This window comes from Heterostelium album, assembly GCF_000004825.1.
Source record: "Heterostelium album PN500 unplaced genomic scaffold PPL_scaffold15, whole genome shotgun sequence".
In the NCBI taxonomy this organism is placed as follows: Eukaryota; Evosea; class Eumycetozoa; order Acytosteliales; family Acytosteliaceae; genus Heterostelium; species Heterostelium album.
Window position 1 is genome coordinate 192,840 of NW_008805077.1, and position 19,825 is coordinate 212,664.

Sequence of the window (19,825 nt, forward strand, 5' to 3'; positions counted from 1 at the left end):
TTATAAAAAAAATTAAACCATTTCAAAAAGATATTTTTTGTTTTAAATTTTTTGGTTTTTTTTTTGTTTTGCGGGTTTTCGCATTTTGCATCATGGTGCAAAGCATTTTTAGATATCTATTTTTTTCGATGTATCTTTTTTTGACAAAATAAAAATTGAAAAAAAAAACAGATATTGTTAAAATGGGTTACACAATAATGACCTTATAAATAACCATATTTTTTACAACCTTGAAGATCAATATTTAAAATTCCCAACGATATTATTACACACAACTATTTTTCAAACACAACTAACCGTTGAGATCTTCAAATTGTTACAACCATCCTATCTACCATTTAAAATAGATACCTAATTAATAATAATTATTTAATGGTATCCTACATATATCAAAATCTTTACAATTTATTATTTTATTTTATTTTTTTTGCCAAAACAAAAAATTTTTTGTTCTAAATAATAACAAAGATTTGTGAAAAAAAATCATTTCAAATTTAGATAGAATTAGATTTACACTAGGTTGTTAAAGATGGTTTGAAGAAAGAAATGGTTATCTAGAGATAGAACAAAAAAAGAGGAATTGAAATCATACCAATCTATATTAGATGAAATTGAAGAGACAGCTAAACCTAATGATACATTTCTAGCTCAGCAAAGTGCCGACTTCAATCAGACATCTGATTCTTGGCAATTCCGAATATGACATTGACATGATGTTCCCAGATCGATCACTTTATCATTTGGATTATATAGAAGTCTTAATGGATGGATATTTCTATATCAATAAAGGTGGATATGTTTTTTTGTTGGCCAGACACAATGTAATATTGATCATCAAGTTTTAGAATCGAACACCTATTATTATTGTAACTTCAAAGGAAAGGCTGTCAACCATTTTTGTTGTTAGGAATACAAGTTGTAATGATAATGATCAAATCCCATCAACCTCTATTTTATTCCCGGACGTTACTCCCAACAACACTCGCCCAGATCCACTCTCATCCGATTTATTCCAATCTACTCTGGCCGCTTCCAAATTACCGATCTCCTCTGCCATCGCTTCAAGTCAATCGGATAACAAACATTCTGTTGGGTTTTTGATGCAATACAACCCATTATTTCAAACTAAATCATTATTTTTTAACTATTTCTATCTTCAATTTAGCTAATCTAATTAATCTATCTATTACTAATTCAACTAAACAAAACAAATTATGAAAAATGTTAAGAATTAAATTTTTTCTTTTCATAAAAGTCTTTTGTTATTTTCTCTCTTGATGATGACCGTTAATTCTAAAGAAAAACAAAGTACTTCTTTAAATGAAATAGCCGAAGAATCATATTCTAATAATAAATTATTTTTTAGTTTTAATCAAAATTTAGTAAGTTTATTAAATAATTTTTTTTTAAAAACATTGATTTATGAAATAGACTTGCAATGAATTGGTTCTTTATATGACCAAACACAATATAATATTGATCATCAAGCTTTCGAATCGAACACTTATTATTTTTGATACCTTCAAAAGAAATATTGTCAACCATTTTACTTGTTGGAAATGCAACTTCTAGCATTATAATGTTTTGAACAGAATCTGGCAGAACTCCTTCTGCTATATGAATGTTAGCATCCTTCTCTCGAATGATAAGATGATTCACAGAGTTTGGAATAATACCTGGGCGTTTGAAAATGTTCATGCGGTAAACATCGAGTGTATTCAATGATGATGGAAGTGAATTCTGATTGAATTTGAATTTGATACATAGTCTAGAAACATCAAGTGTTTCAACACCAAATGGAATGACTCTTACTTTTTCGGATCTCTCGAAGTAAGGAAAGTTATAGAGAGCCAACCTCTTAATATCCAAGCCATCAAGAGATTCCTGTTTGAATCCCGGTAGCTCCAGACTTTCGAAATGATATTGAGTGCGATCCGGGAACAATTCATCGATGTCATATTTTGAATTGCCCAGATTCAGATGTCTGATTGAAGTGGGTAATGCTGATTGTAACTTTACTGAGCTTGAAATGTCCAGTCTTGTCAGTGATTGAGGTAGATCACTGAGATCTAAACAACCAGAATTGCCTACCAACATTAGTGATCTAAGATTCTCGAGTTGTTTGATTGAATTCATCCATGACACAGGAACACTTTCGAGTGTGATTAATGAATTTGGTAGAATGTTTGAATCAATAATATCATCTCTTCTATCATAATTATGACAGAATTCCTCTAGATTTGGTGGTAATGATCCAACTTTGAGATAGTTATCAGGTGCTGAACGAATGATTTTAAAAATCTTCAATGATGTTGGTAATACTCCAGGCTCCAATATTTGATTGAGATTATAAATCACGAACTTCTCTAAAGTATCAGGTAACACACCAACTTCAATCACCTGATTGAAATATCCATGTTGGTAATATTTGATATCGCCAATAAATTTCAATTTCTTCAAGTTGGGTGGAAAACAACCTTTGAACAACGGTTCATTAAAAGTAGAATGGAAGACCAGTGAGGTGATATTCATTGGTATTCCATACTTTAAAGTATGACACTCCAGCAAGCTATTGACATTTGATTTACTAATCAAATCATAAAGTCGAGTAAATAGTTTATCTGAGTATTCTCTCTTGAACATCTCGCTGCTCATTGTAACCTTTTCTATGTTTTGATCGATTTCATCAATACCTTTAATTGAATCTGTATAGAAAAATAGATAAAGTATAGAGATGATAAGTAAATATGGTTGAAAGTAATAATCAATCAGTAAAACTACTAATAAGATATTATATTTGTAAAGAAAACAATTACCATAATCTATTTTATGATCATAAAGACCAACATAGCTGTATTCTGATGAGACTAACATTCTACATTCTCTCTTTTGGTTGAGTGATTCAGATATTATCGATCTATATGAATTCAAAGTGATTCTTGAACTATGTTTATCGGTACAATATAAAGTATTTGTATCAAACAATAGATACCTATTTCTATTGTCAAACCATCTTTTACAAACTAAACTAAAAAAAATCTTATCGATATTATCTGTTAAATTATAAACAATGTTTGATAATAAAATAAGTGAAAGGTTTACTAATTTATGTGTTGAATTATTATTGTTGTTTGACATCTTTGTTGGCATGACGAAATATGATCGGATTGACCAAGGAAATTTAAAGTAAAAAAAAATCAATATTTTTATAAAATTTCTTTAAATTAGCAGGATAATTACGCGGAATTCTATAGAAAAAAGTGATCTATCATTTCAATTGATTCCGTAGGTATTTTGTTTTTTTACTTAAAAAGTTAATTAAAGGTGAACTATAGTATCAAATTAAACACTCTCTTGATAAATTCATAATTTCAAATTATATTTATTCGTTAAATGATCAAACAAAAGTAGGAATTACAAACTATCATCAATAAATCTTATAGAATTAAATTGGAATTTGTTAGTGATCATAAAGAAAAAACCCCCATTACTAAATCAGAGACATTTTGAGAACGATAGAATTAAGAGGCAATACAACTGTTAAGCAATCCAATATAAAAATCTTTAAGGTTAGTTGTTTATATTTTTATTGTAAGAGTGTTCTCACTTTAGTATCTTTACAAAATTGTGTAATTTTGGTAGCAATTTGTAACCAATGAGTTTAACGCTTTGCAAGTTAACAAATTATGATCTATTCCACAAACATCACTCAGATAGATCTTAAGAGTAATAATACGGATGACAGTTTTAGGTAAGATACAAATGTAATGGTGAGTAAGGTAGTGAACAGTGAGACAGGTACTGTGTCATATACAGTTAAACAGATCAGATGGAACAGAGATAAAAATTAAGAATCTTTAAGGTATAAGTTTTAACTTAAATGAATGAGTATACATATTTAGAAGTTCTATAACAATATTTTATCACTTGTAATATTTAAATATTGGACAAATAATTTTTATGTAACTTAAAGATAGTTTCATAGTTTCTTTTATAGTCGACCTTTGAGAAGATCAGTAGTCATCTGCGTGTATCTGATGATGTTTTGTAGAGTAAATTTTTTATTTTGACGAAAATGAAGTTTTTATGCGCGCATTATGGGAATGCGTTATTAAATATTACTCCCCTTCCGGGAATCGAACCCGGGGTATCAGTGTGAGAGACTAATGTGTTACCACTACACCAAAGAGGATATTGATGAGATTTTCAGATTTTTTGTACTTGGTGTCTTACTAAAGTACGTGCTGGTTTCATATGTTGTTAAAGCAATTCCACAGCTCCTATCACCAACAACAATGATACTTAAATTTATTTGATTGTTTTTTTTAATGATTAATAATTATATTTGTAGATAATATCTTCCTTTAATCAAGTTTCAACAATGAAAAGATAATATTAATAGCATTCTTTCCGATGTCACTTAAAAATACATCGTAACGTTTTACTTTCTTTGATCTTGAGCGATGGAATTTAATGATGATACCATCTTTGTCCGCGTTTTGGTACGAAAAGCTCCTCAAGGTATTGAGGTTTGATTCTGTTGATGGGGAGAATCTCCTCTGTATTGTCATCATAAAGAACTTGTACTATGCCATCTTTGATTTCACCACACTGTGTTCCTGGATGCCACGTCTGCTTCCATCCTACAATCAGGGTTTGGCGACAAAAATTTTGGTTGAGATGAAATCGATTTCAATCCTATTTCTATTTCTTGTGGTGAAATGTTGCACTCTGCTATAAAGAATGGAGTTGGTAACACTGGTGGTGGTAATAAAGTTGTACTGGTTTCAAATGATTGTGCTGGTGAGTTTATTATTGTGGGTAAAGGTAAAGTTGAAGGAAACAAAATATCATTGTTGTTGGTGATAGGAGCTGTGGTATTTTCTGTAACAACATTTAAAATATTAAAATTATTATTTTTAATATATATTGTTGTAATTAGATTCAACATGAAAATTGAGAGTTGGTGAATCAAAAGATGATGGTTCAAAATTATTTTGAGAATCGATGCACAAACCTGATTCAAACGAAGGATCATACTTAAATACATTTTGAAGCAAAAAAAAACAAAAAAAAATCTGATAATTTGGACTTGCAAAAAAATAAAAATGAAAAACTGATCAAATATATAAAATATCTGCTGCAGAAAATGAAGATGACTTGCTGAAAAAGTGTAAGTCCGCACTGAGTAACTGTTAAATGAATCGCCGAAGATGGTACCTGAAGTTGCCCCCAGGCACCGCTATAAAACGCTACCAACCAGACAAGAAGAAACCGTCAAAGTTGCCCTAACAATCTCGACCCAATCCAATCGGTCTTTCTATCGACGAAACCAGTCTTTAGAGCCAATCCTTATCCCGAAGTTACGGATCGGTTTTGCCGACTTCCCTTATCTACATTAATACATTTGGCCAGAGGCTATTCACCTTGGAGACCTGATGTGGTTATTGGTACGGACAATAATCAAGAGCCAGCATAGCGAACTACACTTTTATCTATAGAGTGAAGGTTCGAAAATTTTAATTCGATTACCTTTTGCCCTTCGACTTTCTTGTCTTCTTCTGTGCTGTCACTATAACTAACTTTTGCCAGTGTTCAATTTATAAAAAGAGAGAGATAAAATAAATCAAATAATAATTGATCAATCAAAATACTTTTTTTGTCTGTCTGACGAAATGAAAAAATCTTCTTTTTTGGTATCTGCCCAGTGTTAAAAAGAAAAGAAAATTAATTTTGCAAAAATCATTTAAAAAAAAAAATAAGCAAATGTTTGTTGTGTTGTGATGATGTAAAGAAAAAAACAACACAAACCGATCCAACTAAACAATTCAAATATTATTAGTTTTTGTGTGTTGTGTGTGTTATTTTAAATATTAAAAATTATCCAATAAAATATCTTAAAAAAAAAAAAAAAACAAAAACATTCAATATATTACAAATTTTTTATATCAAATCATAAAACAAAAAACAAACTTTTAAAAAAACTTTTTAGTTTGTTTTGTAATAATAATTTTAGTTTAGTTTAGAATAGTTTAGAATAGAATAAGATAGTTTGTTTTTTAATAATAAGTTTAGTTGTTTTAGTGTGTGTATGATTTCATCATATGATAGAGAATTGAAAGACAATAGTTATCAAAGATGGTATCATCGTCGTCATCATCATCTACTACTTCTTCTTCTTCTTCCTCTTCAACAATCAAACAAAAACATCATTTGAATCAGTTTACAGATAGTGATGACTTGTTATATTCTATAGGAAAATATATTAGAACTAATGGTATGCAATCTACTACTACTACTACTTTATTATCATCAATCAAACAATCAAGCAAACTAAAACAATCTTTTATTTTATAATTCTATAGAGAAAGGATTGAAATTAGGTGAAACAACATTATATTTGAATCCATCTTGTCTTGAATATCTTAATATCTATCTAAGTGGAAAGAGAGTATCATTCAAAGTCAATAAGAATGAACTGTTGGATATTCAATTCATTATTTCAATGATTAGACATTTGAAGGTATGTTTGTTTCTTCTTTGCTTTGTTTTTTAAACAAATATATATATTAATTATTGATCATTATTATTTCTTTATATTTCTAAATTTAGCTCGATTCAAATATACCAGAAGTACTCGAGAAATGGAAGGAATTAGATCTAACGTTATTCGAATCTTTGAAAGTTTTAGAAATCAACTATATAAAACCTGCATTAATTAGTAATCTTTTAACAATTTCACAATTCTTAACAAAAGTATGTAGTAGTAATGCAATGTGATATGATAGGATAGGATATAGAAACTGTTTACTAATATTTAATTGATTACTACTATTATTATTATTATTATTATTTTAATTAGATATCTATTCATCAATCATTATATTCGTTGGATGAATTGATTGTTGTCGAAGATGAGACCAAACTAAGACAGTACAACGAAGTTAGAAAGTTGAATTTCGGTCAGACCGATCCATTGGAGATTCAATTCAAAAGATTTCAAGAACTTTACATTAGAAATTCTATTTGGTCTAAACTAGCTATTCTAGATTGTTCATTCAATTATATTCCTAAAATCGATAGTTCAATGGTAATTATATATATATATATATATAAATAGATGAATGATTCTCAGAGTTTTTTTTATTAATATTAATTGTTGCTTTTATAGTATTCATTGATAGCATTGGAAAAATTGAATTTAGAAGGTAATCTAATTAGTACGGTTGAGAATCTACACGAGTGTCTCTCACTGAGGATGTTGAATCTCTCGTCGAACAGAATATCGAATCTCGATAATATACATGAGATTCTTGGATTTGTTACACATTTGAACTTGCGAAACAATCTGTTGACACACGTCGATGGTCTGTGCCGTCTGTTTGGCATGGAGTATCTCGATATCAGTCGCAACCAGATTCGCGAGATCGACGAAGTCAACAAACTGAAATCACTACCACAACTGCAATGTCTAAACATCGAAGGCAATCCACTCTGTGAATTCAAAAACTATAGAGGTTATATATTAACTTCTTTCTTTGGTGAAGTAAGTTATTAGAAATTATACAAATATTTCTATTGGATTTCCATATTAATAATAGTTATCATCATTATCATCATCATCATCAATAGGACATGAATATATTAGAGATAAAAGAATTCTATTTGGATGGTAATAGTATCTCTCAGAATGATATTGAATTTATAAAGAAGAATTCGGGAACTAGACATCAATCGTTGAGAGACATATCGATTACAGGTGGTGGTGGTGGAAGTAGTGGCGCTGGCAGTGGAAGTAGTGGCAGCATTCTTGGTTCCGCCAAGAAAAAGTCAAACAAGATCAAACCGATGAAAGAGGATGAATCGACACCCGCTCTCTTCATTGCACCCAACGCAAAGATATCGAGACCCGACAGCATTTCACCGGTCATCGTTTCACCGACCGGCCATAAACAATCTACGATCCTGCAGCGAACCGTCGACTTGGAGAGTGTCTCTCCGGAGTCCGGTTCCATCTACTATCAGAACGAAGCGAAACAAGAAGACAAATTCGAAGAGGAGAACAAGCTGCTCAAGAAAATCAGTGATCTCCGTAATGAAGGTGGTAACGCATGGCTGAGGATTCTCAATGAAATGGAACATGATCCTGATATTGGTGATGCTATTTCCAACAATTTAAATAACAATAACAATAGTAGTAATAATACAACAACAACAACAAATCAACAACAACAACAACAACAACCATTGATTGTAACAACAGAAAGAAGAATTATAAAGAAAAAGATTAGAAAGGGTAAGGTCAGACCAAGATCTGAGGTAATTGCCAATCCAGATTCCATTGGAACATCTTCGACTGTTTCCACTTCACCCAAACCAGTTTCACCACTTTCCAATCAACTTCCATCGTCTGCATCACCAATTAACACCAGTAGTAACAACACTCCAAACTATTCAAATTCACCAACTTCATCATCATCATCAACAGCAACAGCAACCACAATGTCAACAACAACAACAACAACAACATCTATTCCTAATGAAGATCAATCTGCAGTTGCCACAGACAAACCAAGTGCTCAATTCAATAAGAATATTAAAGAGGAACCATCGAATCCATCACCGAAAGTAGTAACCAAGATTCGTCCCAAATCGGAATTCATTGGCAAAGCAGACTTGCAATCTCTCAGAGAATCGATCAACAACACCGTTTGGCAAAAAGAAAAGGAACGAAAACCACAAGCAAATCCTAACGAACCAAACCATCACAAGAACGAAACCAAACAACAAATTAATAAGATGGTTGATGATCCAAATTCTAAATTGTAAGTTATTTTAAATGTAAAAATATTTGACAATTAGAGCTAACTCATTTCTTTAATTTCTAGATTATGTGAACCATTCTTTGTTGTTAAATACGGCACAAATACAGAGATTCTTTTGGAACTTAAATCTGACTTGATAAGTGAAACCAATCCAACTACCGGTAGTTCAATTAAAACTCATCTATTAAATACAATTGTATTTGTAAAGAAATATTCAAGTATGTAGAAAATATCAATCAATTATAGTGATTGGACTAATATTAATATCCAATTATTATTTTTAGGACCAATGGAATTAATTGAGATTACCTATGGTAAGGATTTTAAGGATGGCGTACCAACGGATTTCTTTAAGGATGTTTATATTATGGAGGATCAACAAACTGCTGATCTGCTTGCGAATACTCTGAGACCGATGATCAAAGAGTACACTATGAGTTGTATGGATTGCTCGGAGCGTTACACCTGTCGTGAGGAGCATGAGTTCAGTCAGTGTGTAAAGTGTCACTCAAAGTACCTGTTCTTTGTGCCTTCGCCAAAGATTAGTTCGCAGCCACTGGTTATCACCGAGCCAATCCCACTCGGTAGCAACACACCGGCGTCATTCTCACTCTCAACCACACCCAGCAGTATGAGTTCATCGATTCAAGCGTTGCTCTCGTCATCACAGCCAAACGACCAATCGCTATTCGGCGGTAATCGTATCGATACGAACGACGATGACTTTAACAACCGTGTCTACTCCGACCAGAATCTCCAACTGCACTTCCGTCTGAATCTATTCACCGGTGGAAGTCAAGAAACTTACATCTATATGATGCAATCCAATTACGTTAGATATAACACACAAGAAGAGGAAAAGTAAGTAACTAACTAACTTTCCAAACAAATAGTAATAATTTAATATTAACTCTAACTTCCAATTTTCTTTCTAGATCCATTTATTTATTACTCACTTCCAAGACACTTTATTTATTGAAACGTGAAAAGAAAATAATTGGACCGGATCAAGGATTCACTAAGGTTGGTGCCTACTCTTTCAAGGAAATCAAAAAGATTAGTATTGGTCTGCTATATCAATTCTTTAGAATTGAACTTGAAGATGTTTGTTATGTATTTTTAAAGAGAGCACATGATCCAACTCATAAGTATGTTTAAAATATATATATTGTTGAAAAAAATTGTTAGAAAAATATTAATATTACTTTTAAACAATACAATTGTGTAGATTCCTCGATTTATTATTTGACGCAGCAAAGAAAGATGGTATAACTAATCTTGAACCATACTTTAGAATCGCCGATACTATGTTCAATATCAATTTGGTGACAGAGACAAAGAATGATTTCCAATTGTTTATTATGTTGCATCATAGAGTGTCGTCGTCAAAGATCAATCCGAGAAGTTTGATTGTCACCAACGACAAGGTGTTTATGTGTCAGGAGAACTATATTCAATGGCCATTGCTGAATAAGAATATCAAGACGACCGCACCACAATTCACACTGGTCAAATCGTTCAAGATCACCGATATCTCCAACCTCCAATTCAATGCAGCCAAACCAACAGAGCTAACCATCAACTTTGAAATCGAGGGCAGTGGCGAAGGTCCACAGCTATGGAGTATCATAACCTCACACGCTGTCGAATGTAAAAAGATAGTCTCAACACTATCAAAACTGTGGAAAAAGAAATTCCATCTTGAATTAAAAATAAAACAATAATTAAATAATAATAATATAAATATATATATATCAAAAAAAAAAACAAATCTTATTTTTATTTTATTTTATTTCTTTTTTTTTAATAAAAAACCAAATATTTCCAACATAAGTAATTATAATTTTCTTTTGTTTTCAAAAAATACAAATAATATCTTTTAAAATTGTTTGGTAATCATTTTTGATCAGGTCAGACTTTACAATTTTATTTATTTTTTTTCTTCTGAGCTAAACTAAATCAAACAAACAAAAATCGACAGAGTGAGATTCAGGGTTGTTCAGAGTTCTCATTGGAAAGGTAGTAAAAAAAATGAATTGACACCAGGTGCTATGAGAACCACAACCCTTCGCCAATAAATGCACTGACCGACCATTCACAAATTTTTTTGACATTTTTTTCAAGCAAAAATATCTAAAAAGGTCAACTTTGTTTTTTTCATATCCCCACAACATATCATTTTTTTTTAAAAAAAATTAATTTATTTCATTTTTGTGGTTGTTGTGTTTGTTTTTTTTTTAATTTTATTGGTGTTTGTTTGGATGTGTGGGAACAGAGTCAATTAATACCACTGCAGTCACTGTCTTTCATTTTCAATAGACACATCAACAGCAACAACATTCATTCAAGTTGAACAAGTAATTAATTTAATTTCCGAAAATTTTATATTTATTGTCAATCATTCAATTCAATTCGTTACATTACATTGCATTTCACATCAAATTCACAGCTGAAAAATTCATTTAGTAAATCAAAATTGTATAGAGATATAAATATATATATAGATAAACATTTATATTATTACTATGATAAAAGATAGATAAAAATAATATCAAAGTTAAAAAACAAAAAAAAACATTATGAAGTTAATAATAAATATTCTATATATAGATAAATAAATAAATTAATAGATTAATAGATAATAGATAATAGATTTTGTAGATAATAAATAGATAGATAGATAGATAGATAAATATAAATAATTAATATAATAATAGTATATAATATAGAATAAAAATAAATAAAAGAAGAAAAAAATAGATAAATAAAATAACTATTTCAATTTCAATATTGATAAGTTTTCTATTATTTTGTAATGTAATTATAGAGGTAGATGCCGAAGCTACCTTAACAGCATCGTTATACAATGGATTTGCACTAATAGGTGCAAATCAGAATTCAAAGATGCCTTTTGTCACATTATTAACAAAAGCAAATCCAGAAATGTATGTTGTTGTCAATGTTAATATATTTGAAATGATTTTTTATTTGCACATGTTTTGAAATATTTAAATATTGATTTATTATTATTATTTTGTTTTTTTTAATCAAACAATGTTTGATTTATAAATACTATTACTATCTATCTATCTATCTATATATTACAGTCCATTTTCAAGTAATAATAGTTATAGTATAACCCAGATTTTCAGTGATCCTAACAAGCAGTATGGATCGACGGTTGCAGTGGGACCTGGTACCTATAATCATTCGGCGATAGTGGTTGGCGCCATTGGATCACCGAGCGAGAATACCATCTACATCTTCAATCTCAACGAATGCTCGACAACCAGATATTGTGATCCACTGATATCTTTTATTCCACCGGTATCAGCCAATACCAAACAACAACAAACTCAACAATCCAATGAAAACACAAATACATATTCATTAATTGAATATAATAGGATAACCAATCAAACAATAAGATATCCAGTGAACGATCACCATAATCCTATTTCGATTTCAAAGGACTGTCAAATTGGAACACTAATTAGCGTCGGTCCAAACTTTATTGTAACATCATGCCAAAACAATCTATTGAATATCAAAAGATCATCTGCACCACTTGCCATTTGTTTTTTGAATGTAAGTAAAAACTTAAATGGTACTTTGTTCAATGATTAACTATAGTTACTAATTTGGAATGAACGTTGATTTGAATTTAGTTTGATAATACTACAAATAATTGTACAGATATAATATTATGGGATGATAAATTCCATCCTTGTCAACATGCACGTGGACAACTCTATGTGACTGCATTGGATTCCGATGGTCCAGTAGTAACATTCTCATATTGCGCAGTCTGTATGACACCTTCAAACTCTACACTCTTAGAAGTCCAATATGTCAGTGCATTCATTACACTAAATATTACCAGTCCAACTGACATTAACATTCTTTCGACTGTCTACAATACAAATAGAACAAAGTATGTAATTATTATTATGATTGTTAAGTATTTATATTAATTGCTGTTATAATTTAGATCATGTCCATCTTCTATTTCAATTAATTCACAATGGATCGCTATGGGTTATGATCAAGATGGAGGTGTCGATTTGTATGAATCAACGAATTTCATAAATTATACATATTTTGAAACGATTGCCGGCGAGTCTGCTGGATTCGGAGCGATCGTTGATATGGATAGCGATTTGTTGGTGGTTTCGTCGCCTGGAAATCCAACACATCAAATGGCAGCGTACGTCTATTTCTATGAGATATTCCGCGATGCCAATGGCAGTGCCGTTCACATCGACATCGAAGCATCGGTGCCAAGTCTAAACTATAAGACAGTCTACGACTATGGCTATTTCATTTCGTTCTACGACGACGAACTACTGCTGATCTCACTCGACGAAACTCAGACGAAATACGCATACAATGTCTACTCGGTTTGTCCCGCCGGCCAAGAGTGGTACTCACAGGACACCATTTGTAAGGCGTGTCCTTTCGGTCAGTATAAAATGGTGTCTAACCCGATGTCCAATACCTCTTTTGAATTGTGTTATCCATGTCCTGCTGGCTACTACACCGGTAATATCACTGGTATTCGAACGATCAACGACTGTAAAGTGGTAAAGTGTAATGCCACCACACAATATTGTCCGGATGGAAGTGTTTGGCCAATAGATAACATCATTGTCGACTACACATCGGTTTCCAATCCGAATCCAATCTCCACCGATACATTGGATTTCGAGAGTACCTTCTATAACTCCTATCCTTGGTTCCTTGTTATTCTTGGATTCTCGTTGATTCTCACCATCAGTATTTGCTTGCCATGGCCAAGATACAACGTTTTCCAAGCGGCACTCATCAAGATACTGCTAAAAGTAAACTTTTACGATTGGGACGGTGAGGATATGACAGTGGAGGAGGATTATCTCGAGAGAGCATCGTCATCCACAATCGGAATCAACGGTGCCAATCGATCGAGCAAAAGAGGAATATTCATCCGTAAGAGACGTACCAAAGTCAAGCCACAGAAAGCAGTAGAGAGTTTCTGTAGTTACTACTTCCTCTTGGTGCTCGGTATGATGATACTGTTCCTCGTTCAATTCCAAAAGGTGAACACCGATATCAGCATTGACCTCCGAGCATACGGACAAGCATCGACCGACTACGATCTCAAAGAACCATACTCGGAAATTGAATATCTAAAGATAATCGATTCATCTCCACTTCAAATAACTGTTGATATTGTAAGTATTTTCATTGTCAACATGAAATCTAATGAAAACTAATTCAATTCATTTCCAAATTTTTTTAGTTTGGATATTCTGGTGAATGTAATCTTGAAGAGCTAACATTGGCTGTAAAAGGTTGTCAAACACCAAATTATATGGGAACTTGTCATTACTCGTTGAATGCAACAAAGATAAAGTTAAATTCAAATGTTTCGAGGGTTGAGGACAATACCAATGTTTGTAGATTCAACGCACTCTTTGATAAGGGCATAGAGTTTAGCGATACCTCTTCGTTTGCCTTTGAAATCACACCATTCATCAACTATTTCTATGCACAGAGAATCATCTACAACATCTCGACAATGAACAACGATACACTCATCAACACCGGTAATTCATATGTATCTGGAATCATACAGCCACAAGAATTTACAATTATCAGACCTGAAGCATCTATCTCTGTTTTATCAATGGTAAATAATACATTATATTTAGTTATTTTTTTTCTTATGAACATTCTAAAATTAATATTTTCTTTTGCAATAAATTATTTAGTTAACATTTATGACAAGATGTAATATTCATTCATCAAGTGATGACTTTACACTTGTAAGACCAATGGTTGAACGTTGTGAATTCGATAAACACAGTTATAAGGATTATAGTTTTATTTCCAATTCCACTTCTTATATGGAACCAACGGATTTCCATGATTCTCCGGCGTCTTTTGTCTTCACTGTCAACATTGAAAAGAGTGTGTTCTTCCGATATGTAACGACTTCACACTCGGTCTCTTTTGGTCAAATTGTGACTGTAATTATGTTTGCCATGCTCGATGTCTTCTGGTTGATAGAGGTTATCGTTCCAGTAGTCCAGACTATCGTGGCACTCTTTGAATCGGCACTCGACAACAACAAGCGAAAACAATACGATGAAATTGGAACTGATATCGTAAATGAAATGGATCCACTGGTTGTAACTAAAAGTCAACTAAATTAATTGTAATCATTTAAATACTTTTTATTATATATATTTAATATTACTTCAAAATAAATTAATATATTTATATTTGAGTAAAAATAATATTAGACAACAGGAAATAGTGTTATTTTTGTACAAATTACTGTGGTTCGGTTCTTTACTACTTTTACACCCTTTTGACGCGAAAAATTGTTATTTTCATGGTCTTTTAAAAATTGTCAGCAAGAGTTTGGAGTTTTATTTTAATAATAACATTTTCGTGGAAAGTTGAAATGGTCAAATTATATGACAAAAATCAACACCCAAATGCACACAATTTTTACACGAGTTAATAAATAGATAAATATTTGATGATTTAAATAAATAAAAGTATTTAAATGAAATATTGAGGGTTAGTACTGAGGTATGAGTGAGAATATTCAACCTTTAGTAGTATTTATAGACAGAATCGAGGCTGAAATCTTTAAGTTTAGATTTGGTTTTGCTGGCATGGCTGGGCATATTTATTAATTAAATTAAATACTGAATTGAATTGAAAGATGTTTAAAATGGAGTTTCTTTTCTGATTGACAAATATTTTTTGATAGCAGGAACTTGACGATGAGGATGACGAGGATGCAAGTGGAAATGTAGTAATTGTCATATTTTAAATAATTATCATAGAGACAAATGTTTCAAGACCGAGGTCGAGTATGTCTGGCCAAGTGCAAACATTGTATAACAACTAAACCAATCTTTTATAACAAATCAGTTGCTAATGAGGAATGCGACGATAGTAATTTGGTGGCTGATGAATAACTTTTTTTTATTTTTATTTTTTTGAAAATAGCAACTGATTTGTTATAAAAGATTGGTTTAGTTGTTATACAATACTTATAGCCGTAGTTGATTCACCTCTTTTTGCCATTAGTAGAGTGAATCTTGATCCATTTTTGTTCAGTGGACGTTCGAACTGACGCATACCTGCCAATAGAATGTTGTTAGCACCATATACTTCACGATTGATATAGACCGGTTTGACATCTTGATTGGTTTTGCCAATTTTTTTTGCATTAAGAAAACAAATCATTTTTTTAAAAAGATAAAAAAATATACATTAAAAATGTAAATTTAATAAATATGTAAGCTGTATATAATAATAATAACTAATAAGATATAATTTTTAAAAGAAAATAATTAAGATTGTTAAATATAGTCAAAAAGACCTGGCACATTTACTAATTTGTGTGATGAATTATTATTATTGCATCTTTAAAATATTGATATGTTGGCAATAATCTGCTTATTTATATTTTATATTTTAGTGTTTCTACAGCATTATCTGCTTCTAAAAACATTGATTTGTGGAATAGTCTTGCAATGAACCGATCATATTGATGACCAAACACAATGTAATATTGATCATCAAGTTTTCGAAACGAAAACTTAGTATCATCATCGACATTGAATGAAATGTTGTTTACCATTTTTGTTATTGGAAATAAAAGTTGTTTCAATTCAATGTTTTGAACAGAGTCTGGGAGAATTCCTTCTTCTATATTATTGGTAGCGCTATTTAGAATGATAAGATGATTCACAGAGTTTGGTATCATACCTGGGCGTATGAAATTTTGCATATTATCAACAACCAGTGTTTTCACTGATGATGGAAGTGATTTCTGATTGATCTTGTTGTGGTAAAGTAGCTCAAGTGTCTCAACACCAAATGGAATGTCTCTATGTGTATCTGGTCTCTCTCTGTAAGGGAAACTATTGAGACATAATCTCTTGATATTCAAGCCATCAAGAGATTCTTGTTTGAATCCCGCTACCTCTAGGTAATCAAAATGATAAAGTGATCGATCCGGGAACAATTCATCGATGTCATACTTTGAATTGCCGAGATTCAGATGTCTGATTGAGGTGGGTAATGCTGATTGTAACTATACTGAGGAAGAAATGCCCAGTCTTGTCAGTGATTGAGGTAGATCACTGAGATCTAACAAACTACCAGAATATCCTACCAACATTAGTGATCTAAGATTCTCGAGTTGCTTGATTGAATTCATCCATGACACAGGAACATTCTCAAGTGTGATCAATGAATTTGGTAGAACGTCTGAATCAATATTAAAATCTTTGCCATTATGAAAGAACTCCTGTAGATTTGGTGGTAACGATCCAACTTTGAGATAGTTACCAGGTTCTGAATCACCCAAGATTCTAAGAATCTTTAATGATATTGGTAATACTCCAGGCTCCAATATTTGGTAGATATTAAACATCTCGAAACTCTCCAATGTATCAGGTAACACACCTACACCAATCTCCTTTTTGAAATCGCAAGAGTTAGAGATATTGCCAACGAATTTCAGATTCTTCAAGTTGGGTGGAAAACAACCTTTGAACAACGCTTCATTAAAAGTAGAATCGAAGACCAGTGAGGTGATATTCGCTGGAACATACTTTAATGTCTGACAATCCTTTATACTAGTGATATTAGATTTACTAATCAAATCATAGAGTCGATCCAATAGTTTATCTGAGTCTTCTCTATATTCAAATTCACTGCTTCGTATTGTTACTTCCACTATATCTTGATCTATTTCATCAATACTTTCAATTGAATCTATTAATAGTTAAAAAGATAATCAGTGAATATACATTTAAAGTTATGATATTTTTATAATTACCATAATCCATTATTTGATCATAACGCTCAAAATAATATGTTTTTGGATTGACTAACATATTACACTGTTTCTTTTTGTTGAGTGATTCAAATATTATCGATCTATATGAATTCAATTTGATTCTTGAATTATATTTTTCGATACGATATAAAGTATTGGTATCAAACAATAGATATCTATTTCTATCTTCAAACCATCTTTTACAAACTAAACTAAAAAAAATCTTATCGATATTATCTGTTAAATTATAAACAATGTTTGATAATAGAATATGTGGTAGATTTACTAATTTATGTGTTGAATTATTACTATTATTGTTGTTTGACATCTTGATGAAATGAATTTTTAGTGATTTTATTTTAATGTCCAGATTAGATAAAAATAAAAAAAAAATAACAAATCAAATCCCTCATTTTTCAAAAACTAGAACTTCACATTCAATTAAAAATGCACACCATTTTTTTTTTTCTCTATTTGACTTTTCATAAAATGGTGGTCAACTCCCAAATTTTTTTAATTTGCTTTCTGTTTTTTGATGGAATTAAACAAATCTTGTTTTGATGGGCTAAGGATTACCCCCTTCAGATTGATTTAAGAAATTTCATTGGGTTTTTAATTTAATATTAAAAAAATTGAAGTTTTAGGTTCTAAAACTTTTAATAAACTATTATTTAAATCAAGAACTATAGTACATTTAGTAATATGATTTATTTATTTTGTGCTTTTCATTTTTTTTTTTTTAAAAAAATTTCATTTTACTTACATCTTTCGATTAAACCATTTCATTTCGGGGAGATCTATTCAATCATCCTCCGGGTTGTCCTTTTTGAAAGGACACAATAAAGTTGGACGGGCTTTACCTTTTAAATATGCTTCGGCAATAGTAACCATATTCAAACAGCCATGAAATCACGGGTGATGTAATACTTTGTCTCTCCATCCAAATAGTATTTGATAACATAAGAATTAGGATCATCCGGAGGAGCTTTGACTTTGGCGGCTTTATACACTTCTTTTCGTTTGACATCTGACTTTTCTTGAACATAGCTCTTTTCCATTTCCTTTAGCTTTGAATTTTATTTTGTAAAAAACAATAAAAATATTTTTTAATAAATGAATGAATTTAAATAAGCTTTTTATATTACTTGGGATGTATTGTACTCGTCGAAAAGATAGGTCTTTACTCTGGCACCATATCGAGAATGAGAACTTCTTTCTAAGAAATCTATTTCTTTAAGAAGAGTGGGACTATATGGGACACCTTTTACATTTTGGACACAGTTATTGGGACCTGCACCTGTACCATAAACTAACCAAAAAAAAAAAAAAAAATAGTAAAAAAAAAAATTAATTATTTATAGTTTTAAATCATATCAATATTGTTTTTTACTTACCAAACCTTTGTTTTTTTACTTTTGATGTCGCTATTGCTTTGTCCTTAAAGATTATGTATTTCCATTCGCAATGTGAGCATTTGGTAGCAAGTAATCTCCTTTAAAATCGACTAATCGATAGTTATGGATCTTCTTACATTTAATACATTTCCACCGACTTCTTTTTTTCTAAAAATAAAACTCTTTAAAATTTTTTTTAAAGAATAAAACAAACTTTATATTCTATATCTACTATAAAAATACTTTCTATTTATCTAATTTTTATTAAAATCTAACAAGGTTTGATATTTTATTTTATTTTTTTAATATTAATCTCTATTGCAAAAACTTAGAAAAAAAATTTGTGAAAAACAGCCACTGGAATTCTCCCAGACTCTGTTCAATCCATTGAATTGACAGTTTATGTGTTGAATTATTATTGTTGTTTGACATCTTTGTTGGTTTTGCCAATTGTTTTTCCATTGACAATAAGAGACGTTTGCCTCCAAATTTCAAAAAAAAATGTAAATATTGAAAAAAATATGGGTTAATATTACTATGTAAGTAATTAAACCGATGATTTTTTTTTTAATATGATAAAATAATATACATTAAAAATGTAAATTTATTAAATATGTAAAGCTGTATATAATAATAACTAATAGGATATAATTTTTAAAGAAAATAATTTTGTTAAATATAGTCAAAAAGACCTGGCACATTTACTAATTTGTGTGATGAATTATTATTATTATTGCATCTTTAAAATATTGATATGT

General features: G+C 30.8%; 5 protein-coding genes and 1 non-coding gene across 6 annotated transcripts; 1 reads left to right on the forward strand and 5 right to left on the reverse strand.

The window, feature by feature from the left end:
* Positions 1-1,246: 1,246 nt before the first annotated feature.
* Positions 1,247-5,050, reverse strand: PPL_10802 (uncharacterized protein; the record flags this gene model as incomplete). The annotated part of the gene is made up of 4 exons (XM_020581566.1): positions 1,247-1,344; positions 1,521-2,705; positions 2,817-3,023; positions 4,648-5,050. 4 exons carry the CDS (start codon positions 5,048-5,050, stop codon positions 1,247-1,249), a joined length of 1,893 nt encoding a protein of 630 aa, XP_020427882.1.
* PPL_10803 lies at positions 4,122-4,192 on the reverse strand. The gene has a single exon. It is a non-coding gene; the product is annotated as a tRNA-Glu (tRNA).
* A 1,088-nt stretch (positions 5,051-6,138) lies between the features above and the next one.
* On the forward strand, positions 6,139-15,799 carry PPL_10804 (uncharacterized protein; the record flags this gene model as incomplete). Its single annotated transcript, XM_020581567.1, is given in 21 exon segments — positions 6,139-6,328; positions 6,366-6,523; positions 6,613-6,756; positions 6,863-7,090; positions 7,172-7,208; positions 7,310-7,496; positions 7,516-7,546; positions 7,633-8,825; positions 8,889-9,043; positions 9,110-9,686; positions 9,761-9,973; positions 10,054-10,475; positions 11,145-11,182; positions 11,655-11,770; positions 11,933-12,413; positions 12,494-12,759; positions 12,817-14,035; positions 14,104-14,493; positions 14,576-14,995; positions 15,589-15,633; positions 15,665-15,799. The coding sequence occupies 21 exon segments, from the start codon at positions 6,139-6,141 to the stop codon at positions 15,797-15,799; spliced, it is 6,645 nt and encodes a 2,214-aa protein (XP_020427883.1).
* Positions 15,800-15,863: 64 nt separating this feature from the next.
* PPL_10805 (uncharacterized protein) lies at positions 15,864-16,070 on the reverse strand (the record flags this gene model as incomplete). Its single annotated transcript, XM_020581568.1, has 1 exon — positions 15,864-16,070. One exon carries the CDS (start codon positions 16,068-16,070, stop codon positions 15,864-15,866), a length of 207 nt encoding a protein of 68 aa, XP_020427884.1.
* Positions 16,071-16,287: 217 nt separating this feature from the next.
* PPL_10806 (FNIP repeat-containing protein) lies at positions 16,288-18,001 on the reverse strand (the record flags this gene model as incomplete). The annotated part of the gene is made up of 3 exons (XM_020581569.1): positions 16,288-16,814; positions 16,989-17,609; positions 17,674-18,001. The coding sequence occupies 3 exons, from the start codon at positions 17,999-18,001 to the stop codon at positions 16,288-16,290; spliced, it is 1,476 nt and encodes a 491-aa protein (XP_020427885.1).
* A 565-nt stretch (positions 18,002-18,566) lies between these two features.
* PPL_10807 (uncharacterized protein) lies at positions 18,567-19,499 on the reverse strand (the record flags this gene model as incomplete). The annotated part of the gene is made up of 4 exons (XM_020581570.1): positions 18,567-18,740; positions 18,819-18,982; positions 19,068-19,165; positions 19,420-19,499. 4 exons carry the CDS (start codon positions 19,497-19,499, stop codon positions 18,567-18,569), a joined length of 516 nt encoding a protein of 171 aa, XP_020427886.1.
* Positions 19,500-19,825: the final 326 nt, after the last annotated feature.